General features: G+C 32.4%; 1 protein-coding gene and 1 long non-coding RNA gene across 4 annotated transcripts in view; both read right to left on the bottom strand.

The window, feature by feature from the left end:
* LOC125061741 (Fanconi anemia group J protein homolog) overlaps nt 1-17,692 on the bottom strand; it is a 52,210-nt gene extending 34,518 nt beyond the window's left edge. For all 3 annotated transcript variants that reach the window (XM_047667325.1, XM_047667332.1, XM_047667341.1), the window contains exons 1-2: nt 17,220-17,692; nt 16,671-16,782 (exon numbers count right to left, since the gene is read on the bottom strand). In XM_047667325.1, coding sequence (XP_047523281.1) covers nt 16,671-16,782; nt 17,220-17,567 — 460 coding nt within the window. In that variant the 5' untranslated portion in view covers nt 17,568-17,692. The remainder of the gene's footprint in view (nt 1-16,670; nt 16,783-17,219) is intronic.
* A 202-nt stretch (nt 17,693-17,894) lies between these two features.
* Nucleotides 17,895-18,464, bottom strand: LOC125063006. Its single transcript, XR_007119446.1, has 2 exons — nt 18,282-18,464; nt 17,895-18,054 (listed from the first exon to the last, which is right to left on the bottom strand). It is a non-coding gene; the product is annotated as an uncharacterized LOC125063006 (long non-coding RNA).
* Between the last annotated feature and the right edge of the window lie 2,397 nt (nt 18,465-20,861).

Genomic DNA, 20,861 nt, shown 5'->3' with positions numbered 1-20,861 from the left:
ATACACCCAGAACCTAACAAAGCAGTAAAAACTATCCAGGTTTGAATGAAATAATTCAAATCATATTTGGTGCAATTACCAATATGCATCATTTATTTTTTATTTTTTATTCTTATAACCTTTGGAAGAATCTATTGAGACAAAACTCTATTCTCATAGACCGCTGTGGTCGATCCCGCTTTCGCTTCTGCTCTATCCCTATATCCTCATCGCGTCGCGGTATCGTCTCCGTAATTGGCGCTCGAGTGGCAATTAGCGGCCACTTGCCTCTGTCACCGCTCCAAGTCTCTCATTCTACTGTACCTTGTTATTCCTACCTATTTTTGCTATTGCCTCGTTAAAGAAGTTTGCGCTGAAAAGATTCTTATTCAATTCAGAGATATTCTTGCTATAATGAATCTGGGCGCCCTAGATTTGTGTCAGGCGATACTTGATTTTTGATTAAATTGAGCTCGGTAAAAATCCGAAGGGAATCCATTATTCTTAAGTCTGTTGACTTTACTGTTGAAGATTTATCTTTTGGGCCATCCCACAAAACACGTTCTTAGAAATATATCAGGAAAGTTAGCGTAGCAAAGTTTTCAAGAGGTATCTCGATAAAGGAGACTCACACTAAATAATAATACATATTTTGTAGGCCAACAATAGCCTTTAAAATAAGAACAACATTTGGCGCTGGTTTCAATATACGCTGATCCTTATCAACCCTCGAAGGGTGGCGAGGAGGGTCCATTGCAATCGATCCGAGGTCCCTGATGACGTTGACGTTATATGGATTTACGAATCTAAGAACTCATTTACACCGTTATAAATTACGACTTGGTTTGGCGATGATTTGATATTAGATCATAATTTTACTTGCAGATGAAATTTTGAACTACAAACGATGCTTTCATTGTATCGAATCGTGATTCTTTAACCTTGTTTGATAGCATAATGTTGATTGACAATGTGGCTGTATGTGAAATGTACAGTCACATTGTCAATCATGCCTGAAATATTTTCAGTTGGTTTTGAATTCTGATATTAAATAATAATAGTACATAAATAGTGATAATAAAAAATCATAAACCTAAATACAAATGTGGTTAAAAGGTACCTCAGTTATATACCTTGCCTATCACTTTCAGTATCGTGTTGCATATCCATTCCACATACGTCGCACCATCGCGACACTGACACCCTACACTCACACCCCTACCTACCCCTTGCCAACATTCACGAGGGCTTGAAAGCGCAATACCATCCAAATATATACCTTACTACCCGTATATAAGGTCTAGGGAAACTTGGATATTGGAATCCGCTGGTGGTCATTGTGTACATAGGGAGCGCCCCTTGTCGCCGAACAAACATGGCGGCGGTTAACGAGGTTTTTGCGCGCGGCTATCGTGAGCGATTTCGCGCCTAATTTGGACGTTGTACTTGTTTTATTTTTTAATTTTTACCGCTCAAAATCATTTTGTAAAAGGTGTGAATTAAGAGCGAATGATTGAATTGTTTTTGTATGTTGCATTATACCTCCCACACATTTTAGTACATACCTACATTATATACATTTTTAAAGAAAGAATAAATATATATTGGTAGATGTGGCGTGTATACACTCAGTTCAAATTGTAATTTATTTCTAAATAAAACACCTACGCCTAAAGTTTCACCATCGATTGTCCTTTTAATTTATGAGTTTTTTTGGTTTCTTCTTGACTTTTAAGTTCCTTATTCGTTGACTGGGTGGTACAACCTGATACAAATTTTAACCGAAGTTGTGTATTAAAATGCTTCTTATATAATTTTCACTACCCAATGCTTTCTCACTTGTGACATATCGCTTGCCCCGGGGAACAAAGTCGTAAAGCTCTATTACGACTGTTTTAATGTTTTCTAGTTTTTAAATTCCTTGGGTAATGTACTATACCTAACTGTATTTTTTTAGATGTTTTGCAAAACATTTAATACCTAATGGAAAAAATCGCGAATGTCTTAAATTATTTTGTGCACAATTTTAGTAATACTCGTTTACCTATATTACCTCCGCTGAAATAGATCGCAACAACCATAAAGATAGTTTAAGTTTAGATTGTAATTCTACCAAATACCAAATCATAAAAAGTTAATGCGACAGTTAAAAACTAATAAAGAGTGGTAATAATAGATCTCGACATGTTTTACCAAGATCATAATATTTCCGCGAAAAGAGTGATAATAAATTAATACTTTCTAAACTTTCGTCAAACTGTGCGGTTACTGTGTCGTCCGTAATTATGTTTAAACAGTGAAACAATCGTAAACGCTTTGGCTCTTTAGTCTTATTAGATGAATTACTGTAATGCACATTTAGTTATATTTTAACTTTTTACACTAAATACATAACAACAATAGGAAAAAAATAAGCTTTAATTTGATATGTATAATTATATATGTAATGTGGTTAGTATCTTAGGAATAATAGAATTACCTTCTTTTATTTTTCCTGTACAATATAGATTTTGCTTTTACGACTTTGTTCCCCGGGGCAAGCGATATTATAAACGCGATATTTTTATTAGCATTCACAGCAGTACTATATGAACTTACATGAAATATTTATAGTCAAAATACCACAATATCGTATTATCGTTAACTAAAACAAAACAAGATCTGGGAGGATGCTCTCAGCTAATAAAGACGCCTCTCCCTCTGACCTGACCTCCCACCCCATGCGGTTGAGCCGTCCGAAATAGCCCTCAGCGACGACAATGTCCCTCAAACCATACTAAAACAATCCAACATTAAGCTATACGGAATATCGACCGGGATTTTGGGAGATAACTTTTATTAGATTTTCTATAACGCAATCACCATAGACCACAGTATATTATTGTCTTTGTTTTTGGTCCGTTGTTATAAGTCGAGTTTTGAAGAATATACGCGTTGTGTACTCTACGTGGACGATCAATGCGATGAATGTTTAATTCATAAAGCTAATTATAATAGGCATAAACAAAAACTCAATTAAGCTTTTAATCCATCCTCATTAAAAATTAGAAAAACCATAGATTCAGAACTCCACTCGGAAAGGAACGAATAAAAAACATAACCGAAAAATACACAATCATTTCACCCCACCCAAACTTAGTTTAATAACAAAAACCAACTTACAAAACGGAAGCTGTCGAGGGCAACACCAATTTAAAATGATCTGCGCGCCCTGGTATCGTCATGTCTAGGTATTGAAATTTAAAAACGAATTCGTTCATATTAATTTGGCTGGGTTCAGAATGGATTGAGGTACGTTAAAGAGAGCATTATTTCGTTTCAACAAAACGTTATTAAATCTCATTTCAAAGGGGATAAAGACGTTTTGAGTTGTGTTTTGTCCATTGTAACTGAATGATGCTCTGGCGCCTTTTTCTTTTTGACATTTTTGACACTAGCTTATCTCCTATGGTTTACGGAGATATAGATGCTTGCATACAGAATATTATATTATAAGTATATTAACTATCTGACCCGGTAAACTTGTTTTGCCATGTGTAAATTATTTCCAGGAAACATTTTTTTAGTTTAATAAAAATAACTATCTACTATAATAAAAATAGGGGTCGTAGAGGGGTGAAAATTAGGAGTTGTATGTTTTTTGTATGATATGTATATGTTGTATGTATCATAAAAAAATAAGAACAAAAAAAAAATCTTATCACTTAGGGGTTTGAAAGATAGATAGATAGTAGCCGATTCTCAGACTTACCAAATATGCATAAAAAATTTCATAAGAATCGGTCGAGCCGTTTCGGAGGAGTATGGGAACGAACATGACACGAGAATTTTATATATTAGATTTAATAAAAAAATGCAACGTAGATCCTTATCATTAAGAGATCTCCTTAAAAGCTACGTTATTAAATGTGCTTTAATGAATATCCTGACCATTTTTTCTATTAAAACATAAATTAACGTAAAATTTAGCCCTTAAATGATTAAACATAGCAATTGACTATCTAAATTGATTTCATGTATACAGGAACATTATAATCTCGATTTTCCATTATACACTGCATAATGCCGTTAAATCACATACAAAACGTAATTGAAACTATCAACATTTAATGCACTATTGATTTACCGTATCGTTTTGCGGCATCCATACATTTGTCACACAATCGGACTAGGCTTCCATTGTGATTCCGAGCGATTAGCCCCGGGCATTCAAACAAAATGGGATGAAAATGTCAAAATACAATCTCTGGTGACAATCTAAACTCATACAAACGAGAAATCAACTCAGAATAGGACGAAACGAATGCTACAATAGGATTTGTTCGTAACACTAGAACTTGTAAACGCATATTGCAAGGAGGATGTTCCGCCAACAATGGATCGTTTGTAACATAAGAACGGGCTAAGTATTTGGTGTTTTTAGGAAATTGAGCAATGAAGAATAGCAGATGATACGAGACGCATATCTATATTATTTATGTATAAAAATTAATTGCTGTTCGTTTGACTCGCTAAATCTTGAGAATGGCTGGCTTTGGTTAATTATGATCTTGAAATAGTTGTAGAAATTCAGGTAACGTTTTAAGAGGAAACATAAATAATAAGTTACAAGTACTAAAAACGATTATTGAATTTTACGATAAAAATGTTTCCAGCTAGGAAATATTTGACGTCTTTTGTCTTTTTAGAAATACATAATTCATGTATTTAGAGATTGTTTCATAGCTGTAGTATAAAGACCAATTTTTTGGTATGTTTTATAAATTTTGTATTAGGTTTTATCAATTTAGGTTATACGAAGTTCACCAATTGGATGGGAAACTACTGAATACATATAAATATGGCCTTTTAAATTACATACGTATTTTGCGTATAAACCGAAGGTTGGTTTTATTGCGATTGACCATACAAAAATTATAAATGACTGCGGAAGACACTGAAGCTTACTTAGCTTAGCTTGTCAAGCAACGTAATATACCTAAATAAATTTTCTGTAGTTAAATAAACCATCGTTTTGGACTTATTTGTTTTAGACTTATTATACTTAATTTTGTTTATATGTAATATGCATTAAGCATTATGCACGTATTTATGTTGTTGATATTTTTTATTTATAGATGATCAGCCTACTGTGCCTGTAAACGTCTGTATTATTTTAAAATTTAAATATTTTCTTAGAAATTTACACATGTTACCTCTCCATGACTTTCCGAAGCTTTAAAATTCGAAGGTACGTGTCTACAAATAATTGGCCTCCAACATTCACTTGCTCCAGGGGATTTTGGGATTATTCTATTACATTTCAAGAGCTTAGTATTGTCATCCGCTATTGTACTATTTTCTGCTATTTTTGCTATTGGCAATCCTTTTACTATTTGTCATAAAGAATATAAAAAAAGGTTGGTATGTTCATAATATCGCGTATAAATAGGGAATCAATTGAGATTGACATTTTTACTTAATCCGGTTAAATTCATGTAAGCAAATGATGAATTTTGGTTCCTTTACAATTTATTTTTTACACGGCCAATAAATGTAATAGAAGTTACACTTAAATTGTTTTACTAACTAAACAAAATACCCGACCAAGAAGTTTTTTAAAAGAAAGCTTTATTACTATATATATGCATTTTATTATTTGATATACCTAATATGATATATAGTAAAGGAAGTATAGTTAAAAGAAAAAGTGCACTAGCCCACACACTAGGATTCTCTGTGTCGTGGGCCAGTCTCTTCCATTTGACATATTAATGTTTTTAGGTACTTGACGTAATAAAATCTACATAACACATACAATTAAAAAAACTACACTCAAAATCGTTTACGACGACATCGTTCTATTGACCAAAGTCAAAGGTCCCGGCTGAATTCTATTGTATTAGGTAGGTACTTAATAACAACGGCATCGGCTGTTACGATTATCGGTTTTTACGACCAAATATGAGTAGACCTTTCGATGTCTTTATAACAGATTTTGACTGTACTTAACCTACTAAGATGAGACCAATTTATGAAAGTTTTTAAAGGATATTAAAGATAACAATTTTGCTAGCATCGAGCAAATGCAAGAGACTTGAGAAAATGGTATTCGAAATGGCAGCCACTTATGACAGTTGACATAGCGTAAATGTATTTTTTCCATAAGGGATTGATCTATGGTCTTTCTTGGAAACTATTCACCAATTTCCATTTAACTATGTCCCCTATACTTTTGTGTATATCATATAAATTAAAGGTCTCATAGGGACGGTTTGTGGGGCCTTAATATTCACTGAATACGAGATGCTGATCCACTTTGCCGCATTAATTACATACATAACTATCGTACATAAGTTCTCCCACGAGGGTCCCCAATCCGGGCACTTAGTCTGCCCTTTAGAGTGTGACTGACGTGAAGGGTTTTACTCAATTTCCTGTGCACTTATTTGTTCTGTCATATGAATCTCCTGAACTTCCTGAGAGGACTTATTTACGAATTCCAGGAAGCTTTTAATTTAAGATTTTCACCCTTTTTTAATTAACATGAACGATCAGTGTTTTTGACAAGACAATCACTTTATTTTAAAGGACACACACGTTAAAATTATAAAATTTTATCGCTTAGCTAAAAAGCTAGAATTTCACAAGGAATTGATTCCTAAATCTGGGTTTAAAGTAAAACTCCTCCGAAACGGCTTCACTGATTCTTATGAATTTTTTTATGCATATTCAGTAAGTCTGAGAATCGGCTACTATCTTTCAAACCCCTAAATGATAAGGGGTGTCCACCCCAAAAAACTTTTTTATTTAAAAAAAAAAATGTTTTTATTTTTTCGTGATACAGCATACAAAAATACATAAACCCCTATTTTTCATTATAGTAGATAGTTATTTTTATTTAACTAAAAAAATGTTTCCTAGAAATAATATAGACATGGCAAAACAACGTTTGCCGGGTCAGCTTACAGCTAGTTATACTATAATATATAATGTACTTAGACAACTTATAAGAGACGTTTTAATTATTAAGTTAGTTACCTATTTACTCAATACGATATGGACTCGTTAATTTTAAGCCGACTGCTATGTCGAAGCCAAGTAGGTACACTTCACAGGCTTAGGTAAAACCATTTTCAGTTGGAAAACCTATAGAATAAAAATGTTTTTAATAACGTTAATTTAAACTGTCAAGAAAAAGCGTTAAGATCTCTTCATAAACGTCATATCAATTTCGAGCACGCACTCTCCGTCATGCCTGTTCTAAGCCCTACTCATAAATTCCTTCTGTAGTCCCACTAGGTACATAGATGTCATTTAATTACGACAAAGGATTATGTAAACATGTTTGGGTCCCAAGCGTCATGACGTCAGATAAATAAAGCATGTCACATACTAAGTCGTATGAAGTTGACACTAAGCGACCGTGTGACATCCCCTTTGTGTTCCTTTTGTAATATCTTAATTCACACCCCTAGCTATTTACGACCAACAACATAAAAGCAATCCTATTCAAACGTCATATAGTTTAAATTCGACTAACAACGTCTTAAATTGGAGCGCTTTGACTTGTAAATTTTCAAAATTATTTCATCGAAACGTATATTTTATTACAAGGAAGTACGGTTGAAATTCTGCTAACAAAATTTTCTATTTATTAGGGGCGTGCGTAGTCAAAAGCGGTATCAAGCTGGCTTGTCGGTAGGCTTTGTAATTAATACATAGGATAACGCCATTGATATGCCAAATTGTCGGAAGAACAAAGCGATTTTTCTCTAAGGGCATTGCTGACAATTGAAATGTTTTAATTTAGGGTACAGGGATAGTCTGAAGTTCGGAATATTGAATTCAAAGCGAAATGATTGACAGGCAGATTTAAGCTACCACTTCTAGTATTTAAAAGAGGTTAGTTTAAAAGATAGGTACCTTTTTTGACGATTATTTTTTAATTTCATATATATTATAGTTCGTAGTTTGAATACGATACATTTCGTACACACACATATTATAAAAAGTAATAATTTGATTTGAGCAGTGTTGGCCTAGTGGCTTCAGCGTGCGACTCTCATACCTGAGGTCGTAGGTTCGAGACCCGGCTGTGCACCAATGGACTTTCTTTCTATGTGCGCATTTAACATTTGCTCGAACGGTGAAGGAAAACATCGTGAGGAAACCGACATGTCTTAGACCCAAAAAGTCGACGGCGTGTGCCAGGCACTGGAGGCTGATCATCTACTTGCCTATTAGATTTAAAAATGATCATGAAACAGATTCAGAAATCTGAGACCAAGACCTTAAAGTATAGCGCCACTGATTTTTTTTTAAATAATTTGATTGTTTGTTTGCCTGGCTCCAAAACTAAAGGAATAATTTGAAAAATTATTTCCCCATTAGAACCCTACGTTATGTATTTTTCGGGCTACAGAATATTTTAAATTCTTTTCAGGGTTCTATAACCATCGTGTATACTAATAAAAATTCCTAAATCGCGTACGTTGCGGCAACTATTGACAATAGAGCAAAGTGATGTACTACAGTTTTACGAAAGAGATCAATATCTACAAAGAAGTCCGTGTGTCTCACAAATAAATATTCGTTTTGCCTTTAAAAGTATATTTACCGAAAAAAGCTTTGGGTATATAAAATCATGCAACGACCGAATTTATTCAGGTTTGCAAAGCACAGCTACTATAACATAATTTATACTAAATTGTAGCAACTGTTTAGACTGTGGACTAAACAATCTCCTCTATCTCAGACAAAGTACATTATTATTTATCACGAAATGGGATAATGTATTATTCTTATTTTCACTCTGGTAAAAAAATATATTTTATGTAATTTGATTCATTCGGTTGTTATTTAAATCTGTGCTGACATAAATGATGCGACATTGCCGTACTTTTGAGATAAAATCTTGTTTAAATTTATAGTTGTGATAAATAAAAACGCTAAGTAGGTATTTGGTTTTTTTTATTAGAAATATGGTCAAGTTTTTATAAAATATTCTATTTATATACACATGACTGTGAATATAAAATGACAAATTATTATTTTAATTAATAAAAATTAGCAGCAAATTAATTCATTATGTCGATTTCGTCTGAATTAATATAAATTTTTTTACTTAAATTCAAATTACTATCTCCATAGATAACAATAATATTACCATAGCTGCAGGCTGCAGCTGAGAAAATTTTCAAGTTTACGAAGTATTTTAAATCGTTTAGCGTAGTTCACACGCAAATTAAAAGAGGGCGCTGAACCCAATTTTTGTAAGAAATCAAATGATTACGATAGTTCTATAAAGAAAACATAGATGGCGCTAATATAAATAAGTTTAAATTGATACTTCATTCATAATTTGTAACTGGAGAACATCAATAAAGACGTAGCATCATTTTTGTTTTAAAACAGGTTTAGTTGTCCAAAACTCGGCGAAATAGTTGTCAACGAGACACAAAACTAATGGCATTCTTTAATTTAAATTACATTTTAAAATAATTATCTAACTACGTACATACAATATTTACCTTAAATGTACGTCTGCCATGCGATTTAACCAAAACAGCGACCAAAATCAAAACATATCAGAAATAAGCAATCAATTTAAATGCAACCCATTTTACGAAAATGAGACAATTTTTAAAAAAATGAAGACGAAAAATGAAACAAGTCACGAAGGTACAGAACGCCAATCACATTAATAGATTGACGTGCTCAAAACTGTAAAATTACCATTCCAAATATGAATCGAGAAAAAAATCGTTTAAAAAAAGAAATATGGTTTTATAACGATTAGGGTTGTAAAGCGCACGAATCGCGAGGAATACAAACACCGCTTAATGAGTTGTAATAAATTAAAGACAGAAAAAATAACATGTCGCGTTCAAATTAAGAATTAACAAGTTGGAGGTTGTTTTACTGTCGAACTCTACGGTTCGTCGTTCTTATTATAATAAAATACTTGTTAATATTTTTAAGGTATGTAATATCTTTGTTTCTTTTTCGCCCGAGTTTCAACTAACAGTCGTAGTTGTTAAGAGTAGGACTCTAACGTTAAAAAAAGCACATATGTCTTTCAAACTAAAAGGCTTTCTACAAAAGTCTTGCAGAACGTTTATTACTTTAATATTACGATAGTTTGAGTATATTAAAATAACAATACCTATACAGACAGAGATTTAAGAGAGATATATATAGTTTTTTTTTATTGTTTTGCTATGAATCAATCCCAGTGTTAACATTCGTTGTTCGCATTATATTGTAGCGTTTACAAATCAAGCACATTATACGAAATACGATCTTCAAGAATATATATTATTCTCGTGTCGCGGTGTTTGTGGTTAAACTCCTCCGAAACGGCTTGACCGATTCTCATGAAATTTTGTGTGCATATTGGGTAGGTCTGAGAATCGGACAACATCTATTTTTCATCCCCCTAAATGTTAAGGGTAGTCCACCCCTAAATATTTTTTTTTTATTTTAAGATATTTATTTTTTGTTTTTATTTTTTTATGATACAGCATTAAAAATACATACAACCCTTAACTTTCACTCCTCTACGATCAACCCCTATTTTTTTATTATAAATGATATACATGCCAAAACAACGTTTACCCGGTCAGCTAGTTATGTTATATACGTTTAAGATGAACGCTAATCATATACAGGGAAGAATAAATGATGCAAAGGGTATTCCTTAAACAGTTTGATATATTCAATATCTATGGAAATCCGTAGTATATAAACATACAACGAATAGAATGAATCTGCAAATTCAATCTTACAGGTACCATAGAAACACGGAAGCAAAAGGGGTATGATTGCATAAATTTATATGCAAATGTAGGCAATAATCGTTCGTTGGCGTCATAAATAACGTTTACGATTCGACGACATCGGCGGCAACCCTTGGGTAAATTAACGCGACGCGGGTGGTACCTTTGTTGATGCATAAAGTATAGACTATTTATACCCGTTTTAAATAGAGACTAGCTATTACTCAGACAAAACATAAAAAATATGCTGTAGTATAGAAATAATATCATTCCAACGGCCACGAGTCACAACCTTGTAGTCGGGCATTTGAATCCTGGCTGCAATTAATGTTTCTATCTATGTGCGCAATTACATGCAGATAACACCCGCACGTTGAAACGAGCGCACAGATCACCTTGGATTAAGAAATGATCAAGGAAACAGATACAGACTAAAATAAAAAATATGTTTTTTTTAGATACAGACTTGAAGGATATTAACCAACTCAATCAATAGATAATTTAATCGCGTCGCGACGCAACTTATTGAGATTTGCCATGTACATAGGAGATATTTTACTGCATAAATATGTGCGTGTTTCTCATACTAGAGCCTGTGCAGCGTCAACTGGCGTGGCAGTTATTATAGTTATAATATCACAATTTATTTTAAATAAATGTTTTTTTTTTCAGTTTTAATACGATTACTTTTTAACAGACGTAACAGTGTTGCCAACACAAAAAGGCGTTGCAGCGACCTCAATAATCACAACGATCACTCTTTTCGCGAGGACTACGATGGTATGGATGTCCCAACATGACCAAAGTATCACAGCACGAGTATCAGGCGCAGGATATATAACTGGCACAATAGCCAATTTTCCAACTAAACCTTCGAGATTACAAAACATTTCATACTAATCCCTGCACTAGGAACAGTCGTTGTTGGGTATTTCTTGAATTTTAGCTGGTTCTTTTCTAAGTATAAAATATTCAATACTAGCGCGAAGGTAAAGGGCGCCGAAAGTCACACAAAAACAGGATTGTAATTCAATTTAGAAAAAGGGTTGGCAGCTACGCGGAAAGGAGATATAGGGAGAGTTAGGGAGAAATCTCAGGGGTAGAGTGTCAGTATTCCGATTTCGGATAATTGATGGGATCCGTAACTGATAGTAGATCAGCAGAATCGGTTTATCAACTACGCAAATTTGCCTCGATTTCCTCGAAATGGATCAAAGGTATACACTACTATTATAAGTTTATTACGAATTCTAACACTAAACATAGAATATTTTATATTTTCGTGCGTTAGTGTAGAAGTTACTTTACTAGTTAGTAATTAATTTATTAAGGGGTATATAATATATATATTAATGGATGTTAATATTAATAAAAAGATAAGACCTTGCATTTACTAATAATATATAATACTGTAATATGTGGATTAAATTGATAAAAGGATCCGTCGATTAAACAATAAAATATGGAACGTGCAAAAAATTAATAATTATTTCGTTTAAGATTGATCGCACTAGGAAGACTGATTCGTAAGTTTAGTAACTTCTAGATTCTAACACCAATAGGTATTAAATTATTGTACCACGTAATTTTAAGTCCCGAGTGCCACATCAGCAAGAACTATAAAAGCGCCAATTCAAAATAATTGAGTAAAATATTGGAAATCGACATCTACAGAGTCCCTGCTGCTACGCTTCCTAATGTATATGTCACCGTAAAATTGTAAACACCGTTAGATTGTAATCTATCTCGCGAGATTGTAAACTGTCGAAAGATTGTGAACCTCAACGAACTGCTTACAATTTAACGTAGTATTATTCGGTAGTTATATGAAATTGTTGGGAAGTAAAATTAATCTGTAATTGACCAAAGAAGTTTGAATGATAACTAAGTTAGTGTCTACCGAATAATAATACGTTAAATTGTAAGCAGTTCGTTGAGGTTCACAATCTTTCGACAGTTTATAATCTCGCGAGATAGATTACAATCTAACGGTGTTTACAATTTTACGTTAACATATACCTACGTACCTACTCGTATATATTATGTTTAAACATAAGCGAACAACACAGGTTAATGGCGATAGCTGGTAACAAAATTTGTATACCAATTGTGTCAAAAGAGTTTGTCTAGCACGAATACTCAGTTTAAAAGTTTTCTAAGAACAGTTAAATTTACAAATCAACAATTTAAATAAAACTTTTTGAGACATGTCAACCCATTTCACCACAAAACATTCCGTGAACGTTTGGTTTCGTGTTCGATTCAGCGACGATTGAGGCGTCAACTTTGTGACGTGAAAAAATTAGACAAACTTTTCCTACAAAAATGTCTTGCTTTTAGACACGTGTCAGACACAAATGGCTTGGGAGTTCCATTTCTCACCCAAAATAAAATGACACTGGCACTGGAACTTTACAGGAATTGCAAAGCAAAACAAAAGACAATCACAGATGTTGTGTCTCTTCGAAGAAGGCTTTGTTTACATACTACTTACTAAAATATAAATTTATTTATTATAATTTAATAGAATTTTAATAGTAGGGACATATCTAATAATAACGCAGAATAAGATTATGTATTTTATGTTATTTAACTACTTATGTATTACTAAATAACATTATAAACACTTCCAGTATTTTTCTCCTTTACTAATATTATTATTTTAGCATCACGTTTTTGCAGGAAATTTAAGAAATACATTTGTTTCTAAAGATCTATGAAAACAAGAATAACCTAGGTGCATTAAAAAAACTTTGTACTATTCTCAAATATACAGGGTGGCCAAAAAGTCGTGGATCAAACGCAAATAGGGGATAGATGAGGTCATATGCGGCATAAAATTGTTCTACGGGAGGTCTCTAAGGTCAACCCCTGCAGAGTTATGATTTATTTTGCGTTTTATAAGAAAATTGACTTTTTTTTACTAATTCTTATTAAAATTCGATAAAATCTACATCCTGTATCTTTTTCATAATATCCACTAGATTGGTGCTGATGAGTTCTTGCTTAACACATACTATTTATAGTTGTTTATTGAGTGTATTGAAGATAATATTAAGTTATACGATATAATTTTTTTTCAAATCAAAACTTTTTGTTTACTTCGGACCCCACTGTGAAAAAAAATTACTCTACCGAAAAGTGACCCTGTGTTACACGTTTTGGCGCATTTCATAGGGATTCTGAAAAGGTATTACACATGGCCATGAGTCGCTCTAATATCTTTCTAGGACGAAAAAACAACAACGATTCGGACTTATGATACATTATTTACCTACATGGGACCAGTACTGTGTGAATCGGACTAGATTCAAAAAATTGGACAGATGGCTGGAGGGTTACGTAGGAATTTGATTAGACGGTGCAGATTAAGTATTATGGTCAGAGTCAGGAATTTTGAGCATATTTTATTGTAAAATATTTTGTTTCATACAAACAACCTTTGAGAAATAATTGTTATAATACCATTATTATTTCACAATCGTTGTTTGTAATTCTTCCTAGAAAGATATCAGAGCGACTCATGGCCACGTGTAATACCTTTTCAGAATCCCTATTAAATGCGCCAAAACTTGTAGTACAGGGACACTTTTCGGTGGAGTAATTTTTTTTCACAGTGGGGTTCAAAGTAAAGAAAAATTTATGATTTGAAAAAATGTTATATCGTATCACTTAATATTATCTTGAATACACTCAATAAACAACTATAAATAGTATGTCGAACGCAAGAACTCATCAGTACCAATCTAGTGGATATTATGAGAAAGATACAGGATGTAGATATTTTCGAATTTTAAGAAGAATTAGTAAAAAAAAGTCATAGTATTGTCTTTGATTTACATAACTTTTACACATTTAAAGAAAAACGCTTTTTACCGGATTAAAGTTATGTATTATTATTATAAATTTACAACTATTTGACATAATTTTAAATTTATCCGACGTTTCGCGTGCTTTACAGCGTGCGTGGTCACGGTGACTGAAGACAAAAGATGTTGAATGTCAAAAGGTATCACAGCTGCAGAGAAAGTTGCCTTATCTGTATTTGTTTCCCCGGAGTTGGTATCGACTCCAACCCTCCATCTTTTAGTAACTAATCCGGTAAAAAGCGTTTTTCTTTAAAAAAAAGTCAATTTTCATATAAAACCAAAATAAATCATAACTCTGCAGGGGTTGACCTTAGAGACCTCCCGTAGAACAATTTTTTGCCGCTGATGACCTCATCTATCCCCTATTTTCGTTTGATCCACGACTTTTTGGCCACCCTGTATATATAGGTCAAATAAATTCAGAATAGAAATTTTCTTTTCTGAACTCTACGAATTATTGTGGTGTCGTAAAAGAATTTATTGAGTTTCTAACTTTCATCGTGTCGGAATATTACCATTCTTATTGAGTACTTCAAGTGGCCAAGTTACAGTTTACAAAGTTTTACTATACTTTGCTTTTAAGAACGAGGGCTATAAATTTTAAAAGCATATCTACATATCAATAGCGCTAACCTTTTTAGGTTTGGGGCTCAGATTTCTATATCTGTTCCGTGATCAATTCTAATAGGCAAGTAGGTGATCCAACCTTCTGTGCCTGACACACCGTCGACTTTTTGGGTAAGGCATGCCGGTTTCCCCACGATGTTTTCTTCATCGTATAAGCGAGTGTCAAATGTGCACATAGAGAGAAACACACACACAAACAAACACAGCCGCGAACGATCCCAGGGATTGAGAGTCGCACGCTGAAACCACTAGCCCAACACTGGCCTAAAAAAAAGAACTATATACTATAATTCTTTAAATTGAGGTCCTTTTTATAAACTATTACCTCAAATAGCTATTGAATGTTTTGTACCTCTCATTATCTTGTTTCATGGCACTTGCCCAAGATTAAAACATGCTGCACTTTTCTCACTTCACATCACTTTTAACTAATTGGGCTTTATAGTAGGCGGTTTATGAATAAGACCGTTTGTATCTGGTAAAATGTGAGCTGATTTGCAAAATACGTCGTTTTACTGATTAAATAGTCCAGGTCATGCTTTCCATCGTAATTTGTTCTAAATAAAAATACGTTCATGAATAACAAATAATACATAGGCAAATTGACTAAAGTAAAAAAACGTTAAATGTTGTATACAGCCCTACCCCATGATGCAAATGGTAGCATGCTAGAAATGCATTCGCATCGCAATTTTCATGTAGGCTCGTCTGATTGTAGTGCGACAGTTTTGTCATGATTTGTGGGACTTGTTGGTTGGATGGGCCAGGTCACGACACCACTTGTGATCAATTGACGCTTCGCCATTCTTATCATACCTTATAAAAAGGCGTCAAGTCACCCCAACCTCTTATAAACTGTTTATTAATTAGATAGATAAATTCTTTATTTAAAAATTCCATCTTTACACAATATATGGTCAACCTTATCCCATAATACAATTCTACCATTAAAATTCCAGGGAAAGAATTTGAGTAAACTAATTTTTATAGTAATAGTTATATTTTAATAAAATATGCACAGTGAAAGTGAACAGCTTATCTAAAATTACACATATTGTAAATTTTAAACCCAACAGATGCAGATGCATTAAATGGGAATAATAATATGTAATTAACATTGTAAATAGCGGAGAATATGGTGTGAAAAACAAAACCTAGTCCATTCTAGCATGATATAATCTGTTTTTGACAAAAATAAATGTTAATAACTTATATATTTATTTATTATTAGACCTATTTAGATTAAGGTTTTGATTTTTATTATTTTAAACTGAATAAAGCATTAGTTTTAGGATTACCTTAAGTGGATATTATTAATCTACATATTAATACACGCACAATCATCATAGTAACAGGAAGCTTAAGAAAGATTGTCTCTTTGAAAGTGTCAGTTCGAATGAACTAAATTTTTATTAAAAACATTAACAAAACTTACGTTTTTCCTTTCTCTGCACTGCTAATGCAGCACAAAGCAATGCCAGTGTTTTCCCTGAACCCGTTGGACTCTCAAGGAGGCAATTTTGATTATTGGTAATCGCTTTTATCTCCTGCAAATATTTGATATGTTTTAATATATGTATTAAATTTGATGGGTATAAAGTTAAAGGTCTCTGTTCTTTGATGTGGCATATATTTAGAAGATCAAATACCAACGAGCCTGTATAAATACAATAAATGTCAAAATGTGAATTTTAAAAAATTCAAAGAACTCAGGAACTTTCTTAAGCAAAATTTGATAAAACATGAGAAAAAATTTATATGACTTAAGTCTGGCCTTCCAGTTATCTTATCTCCAAATAAAATTATTAATAGATTACAAAGAAGAGTATTAGTATTTTCTGAATTCCTAAATGTTATTAAATAAAAATTTATTTCACAAGGAAAGTTTTATATTATTCTTCACTTAACTTGCTTTCCTAATTAAGACTATAGGGTATTAATAATAGCATAGAAAAGTTACAGTATTATATTATGTTTGACTTACTTTATTCATTAATGCCACTTGGCTGCTATATGGATTGACGGGGAAGTTCACTTTTACATTATTAATAGTTATCACAACACCAGGCTCTTTTGATATATTGGGATACTTAACCGGTTTATAGGATTCACTGTTTATTGTATGTTTTATTTTGGACTTAATATTAGTGTTGTTTAGCTGTGTTGGAAACAATTTCTTTATTGCATTTTTTCGGCTCGTTAAATTTAAGTCAGGCAGTTCATAGTGTTCTTCATCTGATGATATTTCGGAAACAGGTATTTTATTTTCAGTATTAGCAACCTCAAAACTGTCATCATCATCAGATATCTCTACTATTTCACGATTCGACATGTTTAAACCGTTCCACTACGTATGTGTAAGTATTATTTAAGACGCAAAACATATAAAAAAAATTATATGTTAAATTAAATCACTATCATTAAAAACTTTAAATAACCGGTATCAACCAAAAAGTATTATTTTGTTTTGAAATTATCAGCTGTTGGTTGACATTTCTGAAAGCTATATTCATTTATGACAGTGATAGTAAAAATTTGACAATTATCAAATATGTTACGTCAAGAAATCAGCTTTTTATGTACATATGTATTTCATAATTTAACTTTGGGATTATATATTGTAAGAAATTCAAAAAAATAGCAAATTATTAAAAGAAAATTAGCATAATACCAACATTTATTAATTATAAATAAAATATCAATAATATTATATTGAGTATAATAAAATATTCTAAGCTTGATGAATTATTGATGATATGCAAGTTTTGTCCATTACTATTTTTATAGATTCCATTTCGCAAAATTCCTGCAAATAGTACCTGAAAGACTAAAGAATTTAGTAATGTTTATATAGGGAATTTATTTTATTTATTGGTATGGTTTGATTCTGGTTTGGATTGTATATGACGTGTTCATAATATCATATTATACGGTAACACAAAGGTTATTTTAATAGATATAGAAAATACAAAGATATTACAAATAACTTTATTAAAGTAAGAAAGCCTCCGAAGCTAGGATTTTGGGGACTGAAATCTATAGGTACCTTCTATAATAATCATGCATTCAAGATTTAGGCGATGAGGATCCAAACACAAAAGAGAAAAATGATAAGGCTACCGCCCAACCTAGCCAGCACATGTTTAATATTTATACCTACTGTTTTCTATTTTTTTGTTAAAATTTTGAATTATCAATTTACATTTTCTAATGATATTGATTTTTGATAGAATTATGACTGACACATTTTTCAATCAAAATTGAGACCTCTATTTTTTACTAAAAGAGGTTATGTTCCGCAATCGTGGTACTTAAAGCTATGGGTTGCTATAAGGCATTAAAATATTAGGCATGGGCAATAATGTAAGTACCAACTGTATTGCTTTTTTCTCATACACCATTACCTTTTTGACATATTATTATTCGTAGTGTTTATTACTGCCATACACCATGGCGGCAATAGTTCCCGCCAAAATTTGGCGCCATTACACGAATGAGTTGTCATCCGAGGTTATGGTCCGTTATAATTTGGTTTATACCTCGACTCTCGCACCCCGTCGTTGAAAACATCAAAATTAAAAATACTTAGATAGATAATTAATGTTCCATAAAGGAAAGCCTACCTATTTATTGGCACACACTAAGTACAGAGTCTACGTAAGTGTAATTACAACATATCTAAAAAAAACCTTACGTTAAACTTATACCTAACTTCTACTACTCTACCTAATAATAGTAAAAATATATATAGAGTTTATAATGTAAACAGAAAATACACACAAATACACAAAATAAAGATACTTATTTCGGTTAGTGAACAAGAAACCCAACGAATGCAATGTCTCCAACAAATTCTTAAATTTTACATTTGATACCGTTTTGATCTCGGTTTAATGCTCTTAAGAAGCACCTTTAATCTTGATAATACCAGATTAAATGGTGACATACTGACACATTGTTACAGCTTTATTTAAATTACGTAACTTTTGATATTTCTTTCAATTATTATGGACATTATTATATAGGTAAGGGACCGATACGTATTTTTGTTTCGTTGATATTCTATGATCAGCATGTTGTGTCTGTCAATCCAAAACGATGCTTGTTTTCCCGGTAATCGATGCCGCAACCTCTGGGTTTTGCCACAATCTAAGTCTCCTCGGTGACATAATAATTGAAATTCAATTATATTAGGTATACTTTGTAATTCACTATTAATATAAAATCAAGTTTCATTGTGCTCTAGGAGACATTGCCGTCATTTAATAAATTTGAATTTTCTTTATGATACAGACAACTAATTACGACATGAGATAGATGTTAATGTGGTGTCAGTCGAAGTTTGATTTTTGATGATGAAGTTCTTTCACTAAGGACACACATGACTTTGAAAAAATATTTTTAAAAACAAGATAGTTTAGCTAAAACTGTTGTTACATCAGTCCCATAAATGCGCTATGAATTATTTAAGGGCGCCGTTGACACCCTATTTTTCGGGCCATTCAACAGTTTATGTTCGCTTTAATACGATTCGTACAAATTGGTGTATGCCATAAATTACAGAGTAAGACGCATCCTTTGCTCCCCTTTGCTGTCTGTGAAATTATAAGTTGGAACCACAAAGTATTTAAATGAGCTTACCTTTTTATCCAAAAGCAGGGAAACCTGAATATTTTCCCATAGTAATTGTTAGTACCGATATCGTTGACGACGACTCTTTTGTTTCATAATTATATTTGGCAATAAAAGATTCTTAAGTAACTGTAATTGAAAAGATGTTTCTATATAGCTATCTAAATTTGTTGCATATTCTATAGCAGCAAAATGTCTAGCAAACCATGCTGGCAACAATTTCTGAAATAGTTTTATGCGATCTAATTCTGTATAAAGGGCGTAGTACCTATAACGTGAATACTGAAACACGTATTCTACTAGGTCCATCTAACTAAAACACCTAGTTTCAAGCGTTGTTGTTTTTTTTCGTGGGGAAATGCGTTACGCATACCCGCGGCACGGTTGACTTGAGATTGTGACTTGAGGTATGATTTGGAATATGAACCTGAGTGTTGATATTCGTAAAACAGTTCGAATATAATAAATAGTTCGAATGGTTAGAAAGCTAATTGCCCGTGAAGAAAAAATATGAATGAAACAGATGCAGAAATGCACACCTAAAAGGTTTTTTATTTCTGTCATTATAATAATTTAGTAAATTGATTATTTATCACTTTTCGCTATCTGTGTCATACACGGAATCTTTAAGTTAAAAAGCATTATAGAGTAAAATAATTTGTAATTATTCATTGATTTTTTATAAAATCCATAATTAAAAGTTTTGATTTTCATGCGACAGTCACATGATACAAACGGTTACAGTTGAATCAACAATGACGAAGGATGCATGCAAATAATATGTCTTCGCATATGTAATCCTAATACTGTCTTAAAGTTTAATATCGTAATTTAAGAATGACTGGTCCTACGCCATCTTGTCTTTCAGCGGGTTAAATTATTTATTAATTTATTTGAAGAATTAAAAATAACCAATTGTATAGGTTCTATAGTCAGTAGTGTTCTATATCAACAATTAATAATCTGAAATGTTTTTTAAAAGCTTGTCAAATAG

This window comes from Pieris napi, chromosome 2 (genome assembly GCF_905475465.1).
Source record: "Pieris napi chromosome 2, ilPieNapi1.2, whole genome shotgun sequence".
Classification (NCBI taxonomy): domain Eukaryota; kingdom Metazoa; phylum Arthropoda; class Insecta; order Lepidoptera; family Pieridae; genus Pieris; species Pieris napi.
Note: the sequence above shows the minus strand (reverse complement) of the source record. Positions and strands in the feature narration are given on the sequence as shown.